This window comes from Montipora capricornis, chromosome 9 (genome assembly GCF_036669925.1).
Source record: "Montipora capricornis isolate CH-2021 chromosome 9, ASM3666992v2, whole genome shotgun sequence".
In the NCBI taxonomy this organism is placed as follows: Eukaryota; Metazoa; Cnidaria; class Anthozoa; order Scleractinia; family Acroporidae; genus Montipora; species Montipora capricornis.
Genome location: NC_090891.1, coordinates 42663631 through 42684478, shown reverse-complemented (window position 1 = coordinate 42684478; position 20848 = coordinate 42663631). Strand labels below are relative to the sequence as shown.

Below are 20848 nucleotides of genomic sequence, written 5' to 3'. Positions count from 1 at the left end.
CATGTCAAGCCGAATCGCGCAACATTTTCAATGGGAAACGTATAGGACGTTTTCAACCAACCTCTAGGGACACCAATAACAATAAAGAAATGTACGACTTCTGGTGGACGGACAAAAGAAGCTAATGAGAGATCTTTTGTTTTCGTCACCCAACATGGCGGCCATGACGTCACGTGAAAACCTCCTATTGTCAAGGAATCAATCTCCAATCTCGAGGGTCCAGCACAGGTTGCGCCGAGGCAAAACAAGAGCTCCAGTTTCTTAAAATTCAACATGGCCGCCGAGTACAAAAAGCCCATCGCCGTCAGATACAGTCTTGAGGTTCAGAGCCAAAACTGTCATAATGTTTTACTTTGTGAAGGAACACGTGCATCACAAGGACTCTTAAAAATCAACGATACTATTATCGAAGTATTTCCATTGGTCCACACATGCAGTTGTACATGTATTATTGATTATCTATGAGAAGAAAGGGAAACAAAGATATAGTTAGCAAAAGGAACAAGACCCCTTTGCATTAGCGTAGAAACTGGAGAGAAAAAATTAGGGCCTGTTACCAGCGGCCTTTATCTCGTATCTTGTTTCGCTTGCCTTTCTACGAAGGTCTTTACCGCTTCTATTACTCTTCCCCTTCCCCCAAGGGAAGCCCCGCCACTAAACAACTCATTTTCTGTTAAATTCATCGTGCGCTGTCGTTTCTTCCAAAATTTCAGAGGTTTTTAGACAATTAAGATGAAAACCCTTTCCGTACTATGTAGTTTGACTGACAGGAAGGTTGTTATTTGGCCAATCATTAGAAGTTACGTGTTTAAAACGGTAAGTCTTCATTTCTATAGTAACGATAGGCTAAGCTTAACAGGAAAGGTATCGTTTTGCGGCGGAAGTTTTTCAAGCAGGGAGAGAAAAAAGCGGTATAAACAGCCCTTAAAAGGCAAAGAAAACCAAAGCGACTAGATTTCGAAAACACCTGCTAGCAGAGTAGAAGTTTACGAAATATAGGGGCCAAATTTCAAAATGAGACCGGAAAGAATATTACATAAAACTCTAATAAACAGTAACAGACCTTCTGAGTAAGCAGAATCCGCGATGACAAGATAGAGTATTTTGGGGTAAAGATGTTCTTTGTCCCCCAGCAGTTCGCTGATCTCGCTTGTTGATTCTATCTCCGCACTGTCATCTTCGTTTTCTTGAACAGCCTGATAACAAACTGGGTCGTTAATTCAATGATGAACCAATACAGATGAGAAGTTAAAGTTACGGAAAATCGTTAAACTCCTTGGAAAAGCCGAAAACGTCGCGAGACGGCCAATTGAAAAATTCTTTGCGGAAAGTGGAATCGAGTTCTTCTCGACAAATTCTCTGTTGCTCAGTCAGTGTGACAAAAATGTGTGACAGCGACTTGCGCATGCGTTGTTTACCATGGGGCTCTACGGACGAACTACCATGATACTGATATCCGCATTTCGCTCGAAAACGAAAATCTCTCGATGCCCCTTCCGGTCAACGAGTCGAGACACTCTAAAGACCCACCTTCAACCGGTAGGCTTTTCGACCGTTTGTTTTTTTTGTTATGGAAATCCGCATTGCTTATCGTAGCGATCTGACTACATGAATTTCAGCTTTGGCTGTATGTTGTTCCGCGGCACGCAGTGCCTGTCAGTTGAAGGTTGGGCGTTTAAACGAACCCGCTGCAAAGTGTAACACTTGGACAAAGTCTCCTTCAAACTGTCTCGCAATTGCACAAAAAATGCACAGTAACAACCCAACTGAACTAGCATTCACTTTGAACGAGCGCGCTACGGTCTTCATACCTGTAGATATCTGTAAACTCTCAAGAATTTGTCAAATCCCAATTCCTGTTCCAGCATGAGCCTTGATTCCTCAAGTCTGTGAAACAAGCTCTCCTCTTCCTCTTGTCGCTTTTTCTCGCGTTCTTGTTTTTTGGCAGTGTCTTCTTCGTCCTCGTCATCACCTAACACCGGAAACAGAACGGTAGACGTTTTCTATCGGGTATCAAATCAACAAATCGAAAGTGGTTCAGCGTTGTCTGTACTCTTATCGACAGCGATATTCGTCATCACAGTGGTCAAAATGTGGTCAGTGGTCAACAAATTTTGACCCCTGTGATGACGAATATCGTTGTCGATAAGAGTACAGACAACGCTGAACCACTTTCGATTTGTTTTTTACCACATTATTCAACGCCAGAGAAAGTTTTTATTTCAGAGCGTGACCAAAATCATGACACGATGAAAGAACAAGCGTTGTCTCTAAATTTCTCGCAATATGATTGGTTTATTTACCAAAATGGGCGTTTCTGATTGGCTATTACACTGCGTGACAAATTGACGCGGGCATGACGCGTACAGCGTTGTCTAGACTCTTATCGACAGCGGCAAATTAGCCAATCAGATTGCGAGATTACAAGCAAATGTTGTAAAAAGTGATCTCTACCTTGAAACGTGGACGACAACTAAGAATCAAAACGATCTAATGAAATTATCAACCATTTTGTGCGCATCCCCAACAAACGTCGTGTTCGATCGTGTAGTGCACATTGTGCAGTGCAGAGCGTTACACCGGTAACGCACAGGTCATCGAATCCCGTGGAAGCCGCATGAATTGTTCAGGTGTCTATACAAGAAAATTGCTTAAATTGTCCAGATAAGTGAGAGGATCACTTGCCCCTTTCGACTATACACATAAGCGAAACAGGGGGAAAAATTTGACGACCGTTTTCGCGAATAAAGCGACGCATATCCAAACCAGTATTGGGGCGTCAAAACAAAACCATTTGTGGCCTCTTTCCTCACCCGGGCAACGCGAAGAGCCTGGAAAATCTAGAGCAAGAACTACCCTCTCTATTCCCATGAAATCAAAGAACGCTTCTCATTCCATTCACTACTTGCACAAATCCCGTAATACACCTCTTTTACCCCCAAAAAATCTGCATAGGTATTGTTTTCGACTTGTAATGGGACATTTTCATGTCCCAGGAAAAATTGCAAACAATGGTTATGCAAAAGTTTTGGGGGGTAATAGAGGTAAATTATGGGATTGTGCAAATAGCGAATAAATTTATTTTTGTTTTTCACGTTGCCATGCTCCTAGAAACAGCGTTACTCAACCATGGAACCCAAAATACTTTAATTTGTTCTCACAAAGGGATGACGCAAGAAACGTGAGCTTTTTAAATTTTCCCAGAGTCGTCCATTTATTTCAATGAGTAGAAACTTCAGTGTACCAGCGTCATCATCCAAACGCTCTATGAGAGGCATGACATTAACATGACTGAGTCAACTTACACGAATCCCAGTCTTCATTCAAGTTTGACAGCTCAGATGAGGATCGTTCGAATGCCGCTCCGTCATTTTCATCTTCGTCTATTGCAAAAAAAAAAAAAAAAAAAGATCAATGAAATGACCCACTCACAAAATGGTTTCTGTTTGCGACCGCATTTGCTTCATCCTGCAGAAGAGGGGGGAGGGGTGGGTAGGGTCAGGAAGAGTATAAAATCGTGCATCACGTGCGGCATCCTATATCTAGTTTTCTAATGCCTTATATTTGTATTTCAAAAAATTGTAAAGGCAAATCATTTAATTCCCTTAAGAAGTCAGGCCATGCATGACGAAAATACTGGAAAAAAAAATATAGACCTTATTCATAAATGGCGGTCACATTTATAATTCTTTTGTCCCCGTGCAAATTAGCCTACGAAGCCTCATTTTAGAGAAAGAATTCTTTTCAATTCACCGTATGGTATCGAGGCTTGGTAGGCTAATTTGCACTTCCACAAAAGAATGATAAATTGACCGCCATTTATGAATAAGGTCTATATCCTGTACGGCTGTGAAGATGTAGATATCCTCACAGCCGTACAGCCAGGCTTGCATCATTATTTTGATTTTAGTCTGCACATTATTTCCAGGTTAGATCTCCCACGATCCGGGCTCCTACTTTGTTCGTCTGGCCCTAAAGTTGTTGGTTGTGCATTTGTCATAAAGTGTCCCACCTGTCTGTGGCGGATACATTTTTAGCCACAACCATCAGAGATCTTTTGTTTTCGTCCACCAACATGAGAGTGTTGACGTAACGCCGGTCAAAATTACCAATTATAGAAGTAATATACTTTGTTCCGGCCTTACCTTGAGGCGCCTTGGTGTCTCCACAATGATCCCAATCCAAACTCTGAGAAGTGTCACGCATTTCCTTCATTGGCGATGGTGAACGACCTGAGCGAAAATACATTTGTAGGAATGAAGAGGGGCCAAAGAATTAATCACGGCTGTGTGGACTGATCTAGTATGGTTTACTCATGTGCTGCAAGTTCGCATTTGTTTTTCTCTGCATGACCACCAAATTCACGTGCTTAAGCTTTTCCAGTTTGTGTTCTAGTTATTTAAGGAGAAATGACACCATCTTCTGGTAATACCATTTATACGTTTCGTTCCATTAAATAAGCCCTGCACCTTCTCAAACGAGCTTCAAATAAATAAGTCCCCCCCCCCCCCAACTCTGGTGGCTGAAGTGAATGAACGATTTACGGCACGCAAGTTCAGGGGCGTTGTAATCGTTGGTTCTTTCTGTTAGGTTTAAATACACCGAGCACAAATCAATTGAATACGTCTGCCTTGTTGCTTCTCATACTTCCGACGTTTACGACTTTTCAAGTGGATCTAGAAGGAAGATCAGACAGTCCCCTCATACCTGTACTAACGAGTACATCCCTCATGGAATTCAGCATGTCTTCGAATTCTTCGTTCTCTTCCTCCTCGTCACTGCAGATAAATAAAACGACGCACGATTGCACGTTTTTGAATTTTGTGTCGCATAATCAAGGTAACCAATCACAGTTATTTTTATTTTATTTTTTTCAATGCTCGCCGAGAATGTGGCACAAGAGTTTTTAGCCAATCACTAGAAAACCAATTAGGTTAACTTATCTCGCCAGCTCGAGCTTTCTTTTAATCTTATTTTAGTGTTCCATTTTTATTCCTATTGTTGTAATGTCAGGCCGTCACTGTATTATTATTATTATTATTATTATTATTATTATTATTATTATCATTATCATTATCATTATCATTATTATTACGAATTCAACTGGGAATATAAAGAAATCGCGAAATTGCTTTTGACACTCGACTTGAATTAAAACCACCTCATCTCGTTTGACGTATAACTTCAAAGTTCACCTTTCAACATTCAACTCTTCTTCTTCTTCTTCTTCTTCTTCTTCTTCATCATCGTTTTCTATTTCCTCTGCATCTACTTCTTCCCGATCATCAACATCGTCATCATCATCGTCATCGGCGTCATAAACGTCTTCCTTCTCCACACCATCTTCTTCATCTCCTAGCTCGTCGTTTTCTTCGTTCGCTAGTTGTTTTCCTAGGCTCTCTAAATATCCCGTAGCGGCTGCAACCTCAAACAACATTCTCAAGTCCGGCAGGGAACAGGTCCTGAGCCTCTGTTGCGATGAGTAGAAAATGAGAGTTTGAAGTTTATTTTTGGACACTACGCGACAGTTGTTCGAAGGGTGGATAGCGCTATCCACTGAATAAATAACTATACACTGGATAACTTAATTGGTTTTTGCTAGTGTTTATCAGCTGGATAGCGATTTATCCACCTTTTGAACAACCGAGGCCAGATGAATAAATAGAGGGGGTTAAGAAACCACAACGAAAAACGGAAGCGTATAACCTCAAAATATAGCTTTCACGATAGTTCCAACTCGTTCATGTGTTTAAAAAAAAATTATACAAAGACTAACCTATAACTGGAATGATAAGAGATAGGGAATTTCCTTGTGTAGTTATTTTATCACCTTGTTACGGAGTTAAAACAACAGAGGAGGCGACCTCAGCTAAAACCCCACTTTCAAAATATCGCTTTGCGCCATCGTAAGTATTTCGTAATTATCCCATTTTGTTTACCTTGTACAATACGGGCGAACAATCCTATAACAAGATTCAGGACACGAACGGTTTTGAGTTAAGAAAGAACAACTCACTGTCATATGTTCACGTTATCGTCAAAACCTTAAATTTAGTTAGTCTTGTTTTTTTTCGGGGGAGGGGTGGGGAGGGGGAAAGCAGCATACGTCAAGGAAATGTACTAAAATGCGTGCAGCACGTGCAACCTTTTAACCAATAGTATTATTGTTTTTTGGCGTTGCCGTTGCAGTAGCCGTCGCCGCGTCTATCTGAATGCGCTTCGCACGTGCAACACGATAATCTTAAAAATTTCTTCGGCAAAGTAATATCATTACTAATTTTTGGAGTTACGGTATCTTGAACTTCCTAATTTCAGAGAGGAAAGCAAGAGGTTGAAGTATTGAACAGTGCGGTCTGGCATAGAAGGTCTTTGATTTCAACCTAAGTTTCAAAGCGACTGCAACTGTTATGAAGTTCATGAAGACAACGTAAGAATTACAAAGCTTTCGAAAGGCACCGAACTGGCTCAACAAACTAACCCTGGAATTGGTATCGTAAATTCCCGTTTGTAGCTCTGCGGCTCGCGTAGACTTGTTTGGCGATCCATCCACAGTGTGAAAAGATCTGCAAAACAAATTTGGCCGTCTCTGAGAAGAGAAAAGTTTAAAGCAGTTTTAGGGAGATCAACAGGAAAAAATGCGTTTATTTTGGATTCGACGGTCCTTCACCGTTATAACTGTTTAACACAACAACTGCTCGGAAGACGCGCTCTCATCACCTTAACTGGTTCCATTCCGTCAACTGTTCCGTAAACAGTACAGAACAGATTTGTTCCCGCGTGGTACATGTACCCTGAATCGGACGAACGCTAGCTTTTCCCACTGCACGTGCTTCAAGACGGACGCTATTTTTCCTGTACGTGCTTCGCGCATTTTTCGCCACTGGCACATCTTCCTCGTTTTCAACATCCTGGAGGTGTGGCACGTCACGATAACGACAGAAAACAACAGCTTCAATGACCACACACAATGGCTTTGCAGCCCCCGCAGAAACTGCGTTTTGCTCTTTGATCTACATTTTGTCGAATTTGTCATACTAGCATCGACGTGAGATGACTAAATTTGACGTTACGGGGAGGAGGTGAACAACCGAAGATAAATGTTCGGTGTTCCCTCCAAATTCCTCGCGTTTAATTCCTGGATATAACCCACACAATTTATACCCCTTACAACTTTGAGCGACCGCGAAACGGTTGCAATTACGAAAATTCCAATTTTCCAGATGACCTTCTCGTTGTTTTCGTTGTCCCTATTGCTTCAGCCTGCCCCCTCACCCGCGACACAACCATAACAATAAGCATAAGAAGCTTATCCGCAAGTGAGGACAGCCGCAACATGAGTACAAGTCCGTGCGCATGCCCAGGGGGTATTCTTGTAGCCATGTACACATTCAACATGATGGACGAAGTGGACGAGGAGTCGATCTAGCACGGAGTGTTTACTAATGGGGCTGGTAGTCTTGTGCCTATGCGGACCATGTCACCACTTGAAATAACAGCGACGGAAGCTTAAAAATATCCAAACCTTGCGCTCTTCTTGTACCAATGCTTATGCCGCAGCTACCTTCACTAGGGAATAAGCATTCTTATGACTATGCATACGCTTGCGTCGCTGGATACACTATTGCGTCCGACGAAGGAGAACGCAGTTCATAATCCTGGGTGTCCAGTGGTTTCAAGGGTGACCTTCTTTCTGCGCCATTTTGAATGACGTCATAAATCAGATGCGCAAAGACTACTGCGCACCCCGTGGTTTTCGTAGTAGTCCGAGAATCGTAAAGCGGATATCTTAAGACTTAAGGCGCATTCCTTTAGTTAGAACTGGCCGACCAGACCCATCAGTTTGCAAAGAAAATGCAACAATTTGAAGGAACAATTGCATGACACTCTCTCGCATTCTTCTGGAGGAGTATATTTATCATCCTCGAAGTGTGTTAACTTGGATACGTTATAGAGTTAGTCCTTCCAAATGCCCGTTCTGGCCGGTCAGGTCTGTCAAATGGGAAGCGTCCTTAGTCACTCTCTTGGTTTTCATAGCAGTGTAGTAAAGCAGGATATCTATGACGTCATACATCAGATGCGCAAAGACTATCGCGCACCCCGTGGTTTTCGTAGTAGTGTAGTAAAGCAGGAGCCTATAAGTAGGAGATTCCTTAAGCATTATATCAACTTTCTATTTTGAGAACGAACCCTTCAGCAGGACACTCACATTTACATCAATTTGCATACATTGTTTTTGCTATTTTTTCTTCGCTTGACAGTGAGTGTAGAGCCAAAAAACTCGTGGCGTTCTAAAAATAGGCGCAAAGGTTGACTCATAAGGTTTGTATGGGAGAGGCAAGCTCCTACTCATGTGCTTCTGAGTAAAGTTAAGGAAAGCGCGACACTTTGTTAACGTGACCTGTCGAGCTATATGTTAATAAGTAGATCAGTTACTCGCCTGATACGAATCGGAAATATTGCTCCTTAACCAAACGTGCAAATATGTTTAAGTATTCCACAACCAAAATTTCGTCTTCACGAACGCACTTCATAATTAATGATTACTCCTGGTAATAACAAATACATAAAATACCTAAGCAGGGTTTATAGCATACCGCTGAAGCTATCAAAATGAGGCTGTTGCAAGACTCACCTTGTTGCGTGGAGTCGACGAGTAAATCGCTTGTGTAGGATTAAAATTTGGATAAAAACACCGCATAGTCGTCGCCGATAACACAAGTCTTTTCTTGGATACAACGCAAAGTACTCGAAACTTATTGTTTCAAAATATTACAAACAGTCTCCCAACACAACGCTATTCTCAATTTTCACTTACAATTCATCAAAGGAGATATCTTGAATTTCCAGATTTTCCGTTTCTCTCTTTTCTTTGTCTTCTTTTTGTTCAACCCGCTCAAACAAAGCCTCCTTGGTGTCCTCTTCGTCTTGCTTGTTGCGGGAAGCAATAAGAAATTCTTGATAAGCAGCTCTGTTATCAGCTAACGATGATTCCACCATTGGAGATTTCTCTTCCGTGGAAACAGCACCTACAGCAAGAATCAAACCCGTTATTTCCTGGTTACCTGCGTTTCCAATCTTAGAAAACCTTCGTATATACCGGACTAGAGAACTGAACGTCGGCAGTTCCTTCAGTTACGAAACTGGTAGCAATGAAAGCCGACGGTGCGCCTTTTACCCGTCTCCCTCTGTCAGTGCTCCGTTTCGCGGATATTTAAAGCTATAGCTTCATGGATCAGAGGTTGAAGTCACCGAGGATCGAACTGGGGACCTCTTGCTGCGAAAGCCGCGCACAAGCCAACTGAGCTACGCCTGCAAATGTTGGTTTTTGAGGAGAGGGGAAAACCGAAGTACCCGGGAAAAAAACCTCTCGGAGCAGAGTAGAGAACCAATAAACTCAACCCACATATGGTGTAGAATCCGGGAATCGATCCCGGGCCACATTGGTGGAAGGTGAGACTGCTCTCAACACTGCGCCAGCCCTGCTCCAAAAAGATGGCATTTCCAGTTCATCTAAGCCTTTTTCAAAGAGAATTGCACGCCAAAATTGGACGTGTAGCTAATTAGGTGCTTTTCTGGACATAAGTGAAAAGAAAAGGATGAAGATTGTGCATAAATGGCCTATCAGCACTGTTTTAAATTTCCTCTCGAGAGTTGCCGACCTTCAGAGTGAATTCTAGTACTGTTTTGAAACAACGTTCTTTTGTTCCAGTGGTTAGCTCCTTTCGAAAATCAAAAGGAATGTTGACAAATATTCAACACAAAAACTGGACAACAATGAAGAGAGAGAGAGAGAGAGAGGATTCAGAATTCAAAATTTGATGAAGTAAGATCGCCCAGGTGAGAGAAGTCCCGAAAATGACTTTTTGTTGGTAACACTCAATGTCACCAACAGCAGCCCTTCCTGAGTCAAGATTACCCTGACCCGGACAATCGTACTCCGCTCAGGTTTGATACAAATCCTGGGTTTAACTGAGCCATTTGCTGGATTGAGAATTCATTGTTACACGTTCACGTTCTCAAAGATAGCAAAAAAGTACCAACATTTGAAACGCACGTTCAAGGTAGTCATTGTTTTGGCCCATCAAACCTGTTAGAGCGAGTTTCAATCGAGTGTCGTAAAACCAAAACCAAAATAATAACTTTGGCCAATCAAAGGGAGGGAGACAATCCAGTAAACCAATCAAAACTCGAAGTAATTACACGTAGCCGACACAAAGCGCGGGAAAATGTGCACGCGCGAGCCACGATTGGTTTTGGTTTCACTTCTGATTGGTTGAAAAAATGGCGCGAGAACTTTGAACCAATCACTGAGAGAAGTAATGCAAAACCAAAGCAATTCGCCAATTACTTTCGACAAAATCTATTGAATGAAATGAATGTTTATTTGAAGTGCGGGTTATAGACGAAATAGACACGCAATATAACCTGCACTTCAAATATACATTAATTTCATTCACCGAGTCCTTCGCGGGAACAAATGAGTCCAACAAATTGAGCTGCTCCCAACTGTGTGGCTTCCAGCTGTGTGGTAGAGCATTGCACCGGCATCACTAGAATCCCGTTGGTGCCACCTGAATTTTCTGGTGTCTATAAGAGACAATTGCTTCAATTGTTCAGATAAGTGCGAATATCACTTCTCTCAAAACCTGCTACTGCCACGCACTCTCGAATACATCACCCCGTTTCCTCTCTACTTACTTCCGGTTGGTGTGATGGGTTTCGCTTCTCCCCAGGCCTTAACAGGACTCCTTGGAGCTGGTTTGTCCTCCACCGCAGATTCTTCTTTGCCCTCGGTGATGTTCTCCACTTCTTCCAAGCTCACGTCTTCAGATTCATCGCTTTTAACAGTCCCATCTCCTTTTCCGCGCTCTTTGGTTCCTTCCAAGATTGTTTCCATAACAACGGGCTTCTTTGTATCATCCGTCTTTTTTTCTGATATCGTTATGGTAGCTTGTGTTTCTGCCCCATCATCTTCTTCTTTTTTCTCACTTATTTTATCTCTTCTTACAATTACAGTCTTTGGTGAATCCGAAGTAGGAGATTTCACAACTGTGACTCCCAATAGGGGTGGAGTGTTAGGCTTTTGCACCGTGACAGTTCCTCCCATGGTTGAGTTGTCCCCCTTTCCGGAAGGTTGCGTGACGACCGGAAGTTGGGTTTTCTTTCCAGCGTCAGGCTCATCCGGCCCCATTGTTGTGGTTGCTGTTTGAAGTTTAGCGTTACCTAATGCGGAAATAATTTGTGTGACTTGTGGTTTTCCCCACTGTTTCCTGGCGGCAGCGGCGGCGGCTTCAAAACCTGGCTTCAACACGGCATCTTCGCTGCTAGTAGCTGCAGAAGATAAAACAACGAACTCTAATTCGTTCTGTACTACAGCTGCTATTTTTCTGATAATGTGTTGAGATTAAACAAGCTGCGAATTATAGTAGGCACATGTTAGAAATAAGCTTGGCAAAGACTAGGACAACCACACTGGGAATTGCCGCATCCTCCAATCTGCGCGAGCAGCGTGCTGTTTCTTTTTTGTACAGAGTTTACGTGTGAAAGTTGTTAGACAAGATCTACGGTTAATCGTTTTCTTACAGGAGAAGACTAGGAAATCTAACAATTTGCTGATATCACTGACCCCTAAAGATCGTAAGCTAACCTTCCTAACCATTTATAGTTTCTTGTGTCTTTCTATGGAGCGTTTTCACATGACGTTACGGCGGCCATATTGGTGTTCCAAAACAAAGGAATGGCGGCCATGATGGTGTACCAAACTAATCCTCTGGGATTTGAACTCTATTTTTATGCAAATACTTTCTTTTGTTTCAGTAATCCAATACGGCACGCTGCTGGTGTGAGTGAAAACGCTCTATAAACAAATTTGAAGCCCGAGTTCCCGCTAAGTGACCCCATGCACAAGGAACCCAAATTTAAGGAACGAAACCTGGCACAGGCATCCTACCTTCCATCGCTGAGGCAGTGACTTCCAAAGGCAGGATACGAGGTTGAAATGGAATATTACCCCAGGCCTTGCGTGGCGGGGCGAGAGATTCACTTTCGTCTTCTTCCGTCATTTTGCGGATATCGCCCTGAGGTTTGAAAAACACAGAAAAGAGGAAAACAATAAAAGACAATCTCGACGATAAGTTCTAAGAATACGCAAAAGCTATTAATTGACTGAATAGCTCATGATGCCGTACCTCAGAATTCGACCTGAAAAGCTGCGTGGCTCCAACCTGTTTCAACGCAGTTTCAAGTCCAACTGGCGCGACTGCAGGCTTTTCTATTGGCTCTGAAAATTGGGAAAATAAGTTCACATAAACAAAAGAGCTGTTTCAAGATCGAAAAAGGGAGCCCCTTCTTTGCTATTGTTTATTGCGTGGATAACTTATAATCGCAGATGGCGATCAGCAATCACAGCAACTGACACAGAGAAGAAACTCTCAAATTTCTCCGACTATTGATGCAATTTTGTAGCGGGGAAAGTTCTTACAATGCTCCACGTATTTTACACTGGGCAACGTTTCTTGAAACTCGTTCTCGTTTTTTCAGCTGGTTTTATAGCGTTTGATTGAAAACCGTTCCAAGTTACAAGAAAACTATAACTTACCTGCAGGTCTCTCGTATTTTGCCAAAGCTTGAAGTGGCCTGTGCAAAGTGAAAATTTCAGCAAGTCAACTTTGAACACATAACCTGAAGGAAGTGGCGAGTTGGGGTAGTGGTGACAACATTCGCTTCTCTCCACTCAGTGATACCCTCGGCCAGGGTCGAGATCTTACAGAAATGAGCAAGTTTGTTCGACAATAAGTTTTCCCCGGCTGTTCAGGTCTTTTTCCCGTCGGACAAATGACCATTTGATTTCATCAAGTTCAGTTAGTTTGCTTCACTGTGCAATGGTAAGAAGCAATGAAAGGTAATGACAGCTGAATGGTATGTCAGCTTAAAGTAAACATCCACTCCGACAAAAAGATGATTTTAAAACCAAAGGAAATAATGTTTCCCATGAAGTTTGTTGGAACATTTCCACAGACAGCGCTTGTACCCGAAACAAATGAATTTTAGAATCGTTTCTTTTTGTTTTCAAATTTCACCGACGCTGCCATCTTGAATAATTGTGAGTGCGATAATTCAGAGTCTTATTCGTGATCTCAAGGTTGGACTGGGACAAGCACGAGATAGAGGCTTAGATATCAGCCTCCTTTCCAAGCTCGGTCCAGTTCCACTGCTAGTATATATACAAAAATTCCCTTCTCGTTCACCTTGACTCCTTAGCTCTTTCTTCATAAATGTAGACTCGATTTCCGCCGCTCACTCGAGTTCGGAGAAGAGACGGCATGGACGCGTGACGTGAGTGATAGATTGTGTCTGTGACGTAAATTCGTATATACTTTATGCGAAGTTAATAGTTGCGGGGAAGTACCATTAGACATCCCAAAACATTGATTTTAACAAAACAGTAATTACATAACAATGCGTAAACCGTCTGTGCCAAGTTTCCAGATGATACGAGCTTGAGTTTGTGGTTAAATGATCAATGTGAGTTTGAATTCAACCGGCAAATCATCAACAAAATCTTCGGGTCGCTTCAGCTCTAAGTCGACCTCATCGGCCCCCTCGTTTTACCGCCAATAAACTCAGAAGTAATTCAAATTGATCTTGAGGAGTTTTATTTGCTCTTACATTAGCGACGTCTGAGAAAAAATTGCAATAGCAATGGATTTGAAAAGCGAACTCAGGCGGTATAAAACGATACAATCCCCATTCTCCAGCTTCTCGAACACTTCCTGTTGTCGAAATCGTGGATGTTTCCTAATTTGAAAGCATTGTAAAACTCGAACAAGCCGGGTCAAAGAACACCGTCGCAACCAAAAAATGTAATTTATGCCGGACAGATTTGTGTAGACGAGTTTCTGATTGGCGGAGATTAACAATGGCTCACCTCACGCGTCCAGCCGTGATTCGGGAGTGAGCGAAACAGAGGCTGGTAATCGAGCCTATCATAAATGTCGAGTGACCGTTTTTCAAAGGGAACACAAAAAACTAGACAAGACGGTTGGCTTTCCGATATACTTCTCGACAAGATAGCCACTATCTGTCTTAACGTGCGTGCAACTTAAGTTTGATTCTTGCGGATTCAATGATTCACGTATAAACAAACCATCGACTTTTTCGCCCATAAATTTAACGTCACCTTTTAAATGTCCTTAGTCAAGGTTACCTTTTATCCGGATCTTTTTTTAGATTCTCCTAAAGAAAGAAAACCGGTGCACAAATGAACATAAAGAACAACGAATCTGAATGTTAGTGAAAGATTTTGGCTCAGTCATTTCTCGTTGAAATAATGAAATTTATAATGACAGGTTTCTAAAGCCTATTCTCTTGAAAAGACAAAGTCGTAAATGCTCAATACCTGTTCCAATTTTTCTTTTCCTTCTTTATTTATCCTCTGCAAAATCGCCTTTTTTCTTTCCGCTAGTTGAGCACGTAACATGGCCGCCCGCTCCTCTGCTTGAGCCTTGAAATTCACGAGAAGAGAAAGAACGACAGAATTAAAGTGCTACTATGACCAAAAAAATTCCATTTTTATTTTTCTTTGGATTTCAAAACTATGTTAACGTAACACTAAGTGACCCAAGGTTTAAGGCTTGATTTAAAGAAAAAAAAACACCTGTTTATTTGAACTGGAATTTTCCTATTTTGGTCCGCCATTAGTAACTTGAAAATCTTGAGAGAGCTGGATCGAGGAGAAAATGACGTCAAAGACTCAATAGTTGAAGAATGCAATGCGTGTGTACGCGGCTGTATTAATATGCAGCACGGGAATTTCGGGCTTTCAGAATTTTAAATTCGTGTTTGGCATATATAATAAGCTGCGTTTACACCCTGAAATTTTAGGTTAGTGAGTCAATGACGTTACGTTTCCCTGGATCCAACCCTCTGAGGTCCAATCGGTCACGTTTGAACGTGAGTAATGCCGGACCGTGAAATTCAAAACTCCACTCAAAGTAACAGCCTTTGGACAAAAATCAATTGAATCATAGTATTTGCCCACTTTAAAGAACTCGTGATAAAGTGAAGCTCAGGCAGAGCCGCTTGAATCTAATGGATGAATGAAGATTATTTTTTACCTTAAGAGCAGCAATCTTCTTTTTCCTGGCTTCGGGATCAAAACGGGGATCTCCGGGTATCAGTACATTCTCCTTCTGCAAGACAAGATGACGCCATTTTGGTTTTTTTCACCAGCCCCTTTCCAGCTCTTGATCCTAATTTTTGCTTAAAAAGCTAAGAATATCAGAACAACGTTTAACTGCCTTCATCAACATTAGTGTTACAAAGGGGGTTGTTCGTACATCAGCACGCCAAATTGGTATCAAGGTTAATTTTTGCTAACGGTTTCGTCAGAGATTGTTTCCCTTTCGATAGCCAGATATCGTAAGTTGAAGAAATTCATCTGGGTTGTGAGACCGACAAATTAATTTTCTACCGCTGTTAACATGGCCCAAAACAAAGGGATTTAAGGCAGCAGTGCAGTTCATTTTGTCTCCCACTCCTTTGACCACTGGCCCCTTCTCGCTACACAACTAAACGTTAACTCAGAAATTACTTTTAATCAACACAAATCAAAGCTTCGCGGCAGTAAAAAAATGTCTGTCGAGCATAGATAATTTAAGTTCCAAACAACAGAGATCAACTTTGAAAAAAAACTGTTAGGCTGAACAGTTTTCAAAAACCCCAATTACAATCCATTTTAATCTCCTTCGATTTCGCCCACCTCTGCCTTCTTTTCTATTTGCTATTTTATTCAAACCAACCATCGATATTTTAAGAAGTTCTTTTCATTAGATTTGGTTGCCAATTTCCAGTCTCTGAATTTGGCTACCAGTAAATTTCGCGACACAGCCCAGGCCTTTTTAACGCTGCCTGCTTTGATCCATCCAGCCATGACTAACATGCTATAACATTTTATAGACCTAATGCAAAAATGGCTGCCTTTAAATTATTCTCTTGTTCATATTCAAAAGAGCCCAACTAACCTCGTTCGGGATAACAAATTCTTTAGAATTTTCGTCTCAAAAACGAGGTTAGTTGGGCTATTTTGAATATGAACAAAAGAATAATTAATTTAAAGGCAGCCATTTTTGCATAGGGTCTATTCAGCGTCTTGATCTTATTATATAAGGTCACAATGTACATTCCATGCAAACTCCGTGTTAGTTTTGATAGAAATAGCGGACATTCATCGAAATCGTCAACGCTAAATCATTTTCTTTTGGGATATATTAAAAGAATCGCAACATGAAGATATCGCACGTTAAAACTACATGTGTACATGTTCCCCAATATTCCAGAGAAGTGTGACATTACAACAATCCGCGCCAGCAGTTCTTTGGTGTTAGCCGCTTTGTGGAGTTTGCGCATTCAGCACCAATGCTCGGGGTTTGAATGACATATTTGTAGCTTTGTGACTGGATGTGGTGGAGGAAGGGAGCCGTTCTTCAAGAGCCGTTTTTTTCCCTTCGCATTCAAAGCATAAACGCGTACGAACAGAAAACAATTCAAAGCGGTCACACTGTTGTGTTTTTTGTTACTGAGTACCTGAGCTACCGGTGCAACTGGGGCACGTACACCAGCCATTCGTCTTTGAAGTTCTTTGCGTTCTTGAAAATTCTGTCGTCTGATTGCCTCCAAACGAGCAAGATAATCCTGGGAAGATTACGCACAAATTGGAAAATGAGTAATTTTTTTGTCGTATGCCAGGGGAGAAAGGAAATGGCATTCTTAAACAGAGTTAAATCATCTACTTTTTCTTGTGCGTCTTTTCCTGGCACGTCTTTCTGATGAGGTCCATTTGCTGAAAACAGAAAGACTATTTTAGGGCAAACCGTATTTTGAGGATGATGATGACGATGATACAGAAATGACTTGAGTTCTTATTGAGCGCATTTCAGAGCCCAACGCGCTTTACACGTATTAAAATATAATAAATAAGAAAAATCTCTGGTCCTAGCTGACAAATTGTTTTCACAGCTTTTTATGTTTGTGTTTATTTGTATCACTTTACAGTTGGCGCTGCAGTGGTGAGAGCACTCGCCTTGCTAATGAAGTCTGGTATCGATTGCCAGACTCGACCCCGTATGTGGATTGATGAGGCTGCTTGTTCTCTTCCCTTGTTCTCTTCTCTGCTTCATCATCTTCACCAATCGTTTATTGTAGTTGCTTAAGCACGAACGTTTTAGAAACGCGGACGGGCAACCGGAAGAGAACATTTCGCGTGCCAGGATGACAGTGATGTCTCCCTGATTTTTATGCTAATCGTCTCCAATGGAGAAAAGATACTGAGCAATGTAAGTGTGGTTGTGTGAAGACAAATTCAAAGAGAAAACAGCTCTCTTCCGGTTGTCGTCCGCGTCTCGTGAGCATTTTGGCACTTACCGGGTGGGTAGTGATCTGGAAGAACATTCTGAAGAAAGATAAGAAAAGAGAACGGACACATTAGGGAGCTTAATCGAAGAAGTTTTTCAACGACGAGTGACAGATTCGTGGTTTCGTTCACATTAGCGCAAATCGTCTCTAATGGAATAAGGCAGCTTCAAATTACAAATGTGGTCGAGAGCAGGCAAGGTAAAAGGGAAAAACTCTTAAGTTTTCGCTTGCCGTTCTTTGCTTAAAAAAGGCCTTTACATACGTTCTCCACTGTCTAATAGACATTAAAAACAAAACAACAGCAATAGGCCATTTCAGAGTTCATGTCTGCCTCCTCTTCAAAGCGAGTCTAAGTACGAAGTTTTCCTTATGAAAATTAATTTTCCTTCATACGTAAAATACAACTAATTACCATAAGAAAAACTTCGCAGTTAGACTCGCTTTGAAGAAGAGGCAGATATGATCTCGGAAATGGCCTATTACAAATACCAATTTCTTTCACCTGTCCTCTGACTTTATTTCTTTGTGCTTCTTTCTTTCGAAGCCAGAACTCTTCCAACACCCGAGCTCTTTCAGCCGCCCCAGCAGCCTCGGCCCTAGAAACAAGATTTGGGTCAGCGTAAGGTAGTCACCAACAATGAAATTGCTGTAACTAGTTCCCAATTTGGAAAGCTAAACAATTTTCTTCCTTGTAAATCTACTCAATTTGCTAATGTAAGTTATTTGCCCAATTAGTTGTCTTGTCCGTTTTATAATTTCTTCTGTCAAGTGAATCCCCATCCAGTCGCGCCTGACTGCCCTCGGTGCTTGTTTAATGTGACACTGCGCAACTTCTCGTTCCCTAAGCTTATCGATATCCGCGGATGCTGATTTATTGGCGATTTCTAAATTAACTTCACTTCAAAGGAAAAGCACAGTTTGTCTCATGAACACTTTTGCTCTTTTCCTGGAAACTAAAAATCACTTGCATTCCAAACGTTTTGCATTTACCCTCGCTTCGAAATTACAAGGGCTTTCTTTGAGTGACACACGGGAACCGAAAAAAACACTTTTCATAGTTTGGAACAGCGAAATTCTCTTAGAAAGTCCTTTCGACTTAGAAATACATATTGGGTTAATCAAGTCAAGGCGAGGTAAAAAGGAAAACAAACGCTTAGGGCCAATATGTTTAATGTGCAATTTATTTCTATGCGAGTTACCTTAACATCAAGGGCTTCTTCAGTGTTTCTAAGAATTAAGTTTTTACTGGGCATACAAGGGGCGAAGTTAAATGAGGGTTTTATCTGGACGAGCTTACACGCATATGCGCTTCAAAAGTAGGTAACGGTTTGTCTGTCCTTTTAATTGTCATTAATCGGGTGAAATCTGCACTGACCTTTCCACTGCACCTTGTTTGGCAGCATCCCGAGCCAAGTTAGCGGGTTGCGCTGCTGGTGGTACCTTGTTCGCGTCATTAGCAGACACAGGCCTACCAGCCACTTTCACTACAGGTTGTCTGTTTCTAACATCAGCTGATACCGGACGAGCGGCTTTATTTTCCTTGGATTCTTTGACTTGGTATTTTTGCATTGGTTGTGGATCCCTCTTCTACAGGAAAGAGACAAAAAAAGCATGGGGGCCTAATTGACAGTGCGCTGGACTCGAGATTCAGAGGCACTGAGCTCAGGTAGTACTCCGCACGAGCCTAGCTGGAGTTATTCTGGTTTTTCCCCTGTGCTCTTACATATATAATAGTCGAGTGCACGCCTCCAGTCAGTTGGGTTCCCTGCTCAGGGGCACCCAACGACCAATTTGTTGTAAAATGTATTATTATACCCCAGTTAATGAAAGTAAATGTTATTAAGGCATTTTCAGGTGTTTTTCAGTGTTGCTGGGAAAACATTATCTGTTCCTTTTTCCCAGCAAGACAAACAAGAAATTTCCCAGCCAGCTAGATAAAATTGGTTGGTTTCTTCAGAGTTAATACAGCGAGCTCGGGTTGAAATGCTAGAAAAAGTCAGTAATTCCCAGGCAAATCTCTATCAATAATAAATTTCCCGGCCAGCTCATCGGAACACCTGTATTTTTGCTAGCCAGCAAGATTCCTCTGGGGAACAGATAAAGTGAGGAACAGATTCGCTGGGTGCCCCTGCCTGCTAGCAGAGGTCTATTTTCTTTTTGCGTTCGCTGGGCTGAAGAGTACGGGAAAAGAGAGCTCTGCCATGGGTCGAAGCTCACTTTGATCCAACCGCCGTCAACAACCTTGCACGGCAATCTTCAAACCGCATGCTCCATGATATGTTTGCTGACTGTGACTTGAGCCCACTGTATCCCGCGTATTCCTTTACAGTAATTCCGCTGTTGTTAAGTGAGCCCACATAACACGAAGTACCACGTGAGGATTCGGTCGCTAAGTAACCGCCGCGCATGCTCAACACAGTGAGTTTCGGCCCATGGCAGAGGTGTCTTTTCCCGTACTCGCCAGCCCAGCGAAAGCAAAAGAAAAGGGACCTGTGCTAGCATTGAACCAGTTGGGATCGTAACTATCGAAATTTGGCTACACTGGCTCTAAAAAACTCCAAAAGGAGTGTCATGGCTTATAAGAAAAGTTATCCTAAAACGATGATGTTCCCTTGTATAAGAGAGGCATTGGAGTAAGGCACACAACTGTAGACCTCGGCTCGACACGCGGATACTCGGAAAAAATCGGAATGCCGCAGTGGTGACCCTTGACCTTCCGATTACGAGTTCGGATGATCTACCACTGAGCCCAGAATGTTCACGTGACATATTGACATATTTAGATATGATATGTTGGGGGGTCGGGGTTTCAATAGACCAATTTCGATATGTTAAAATTCAGTCCTAATCATCTTGAGGCTCTGGGAATAAATATAAGGATTTGTATGAGTTTACTCCTCAGAGCCTCGAGATGATGCCTTTTGTTTCGGACTGAATTTTAATATATCGAAAGTGGGCTATTGATAAGTGTATTATCCCGGCCGCAAAAAGGCTCATACTGAAATCGTCTAAATGTACGACTCTTGCTGTATTTCAGCAGAGGTGGTAAAACATAAGCACGGTCCTAAACAATACGGTAACTGAAAGGAAATTGCAACTTTTGCAAAGCCATCTGTGAATGATAAGATTTTTTAGTCGCTGTATAGGCCCCTTCAGAACAGTCCCCATTAATTTTGCAAACGGGGTTAATCTTTTAAGAAACCGTGATGCAGCATCGCTGGGTGAGTGATGCAAGGAAATTTGGTAGCATAGTCAGTCAGACGACTGAAGGGCTAACCCTTGAAATCTCGGCTTCCTATAAATCAATTCACCTGATACAACCAAACTTCCGTTCATTAATTAACCCTTTGACTCCTAAGAGTGATCATGATCAGCAAGTAAATTCTCCTCACAATTTCAATGAAATGTCAGTCAGACAGGTATTGAGAATGAAGCT

At 41.9% G+C, this 20848-nt stretch overlaps 1 protein-coding gene across 1 annotated transcript in view; it reads right to left on the bottom strand.

Annotated features, from left to right (window-relative positions):
• The window catches only part of LOC138015227 (serine/threonine-protein kinase Nek1-like), a 42456-nt gene that overhangs the window by 701 nt on the left and 20907 nt on the right, over positions 1-20848 (bottom strand). Inside the window, exons 19-39 of the mRNA XM_068862192.1 lie at positions 18788-18999; positions 17915-18008; positions 17422-17449; positions 16791-16840; positions 16585-16692; positions 15117-15191; positions 14399-14503; positions 14207-14235; positions 12599-12636; positions 12189-12280; positions 11951-12077; positions 10699-11331; positions 8816-9026; positions 6479-6563; positions 5196-5470; positions 4708-4778; positions 4146-4232; positions 3306-3383; positions 1812-1972; positions 1064-1196; positions 1-459 (exon numbers count right to left, since the gene is read on the bottom strand). The exon at positions 1-459 is cut by the window's left edge and continues 701 nt beyond it. Of these exons, the coding sequence (XP_068718293.1) occupies positions 449-459; positions 1064-1196; positions 1812-1972; positions 3306-3383; positions 4146-4232; positions 4708-4778; positions 5196-5470; positions 6479-6563; positions 8816-9026; positions 10699-11331; positions 11951-12077; positions 12189-12280; positions 12599-12636; positions 14207-14235; positions 14399-14503; positions 15117-15191; positions 16585-16692; positions 16791-16840; positions 17422-17449; positions 17915-18008; positions 18788-18999 (2703 nt within the window). The 3' untranslated portion in view covers positions 1-448. The remainder of the gene's footprint in view (positions 460-1063; positions 1197-1811; positions 1973-3305; positions 3384-4145; positions 4233-4707; positions 4779-5195; positions 5471-6478; positions 6564-8815; positions 9027-10698; positions 11332-11950; positions 12078-12188; positions 12281-12598; positions 12637-14206; positions 14236-14398; positions 14504-15116; positions 15192-16584; positions 16693-16790; positions 16841-17421; positions 17450-17914; positions 18009-18787; positions 19000-20848) is intronic.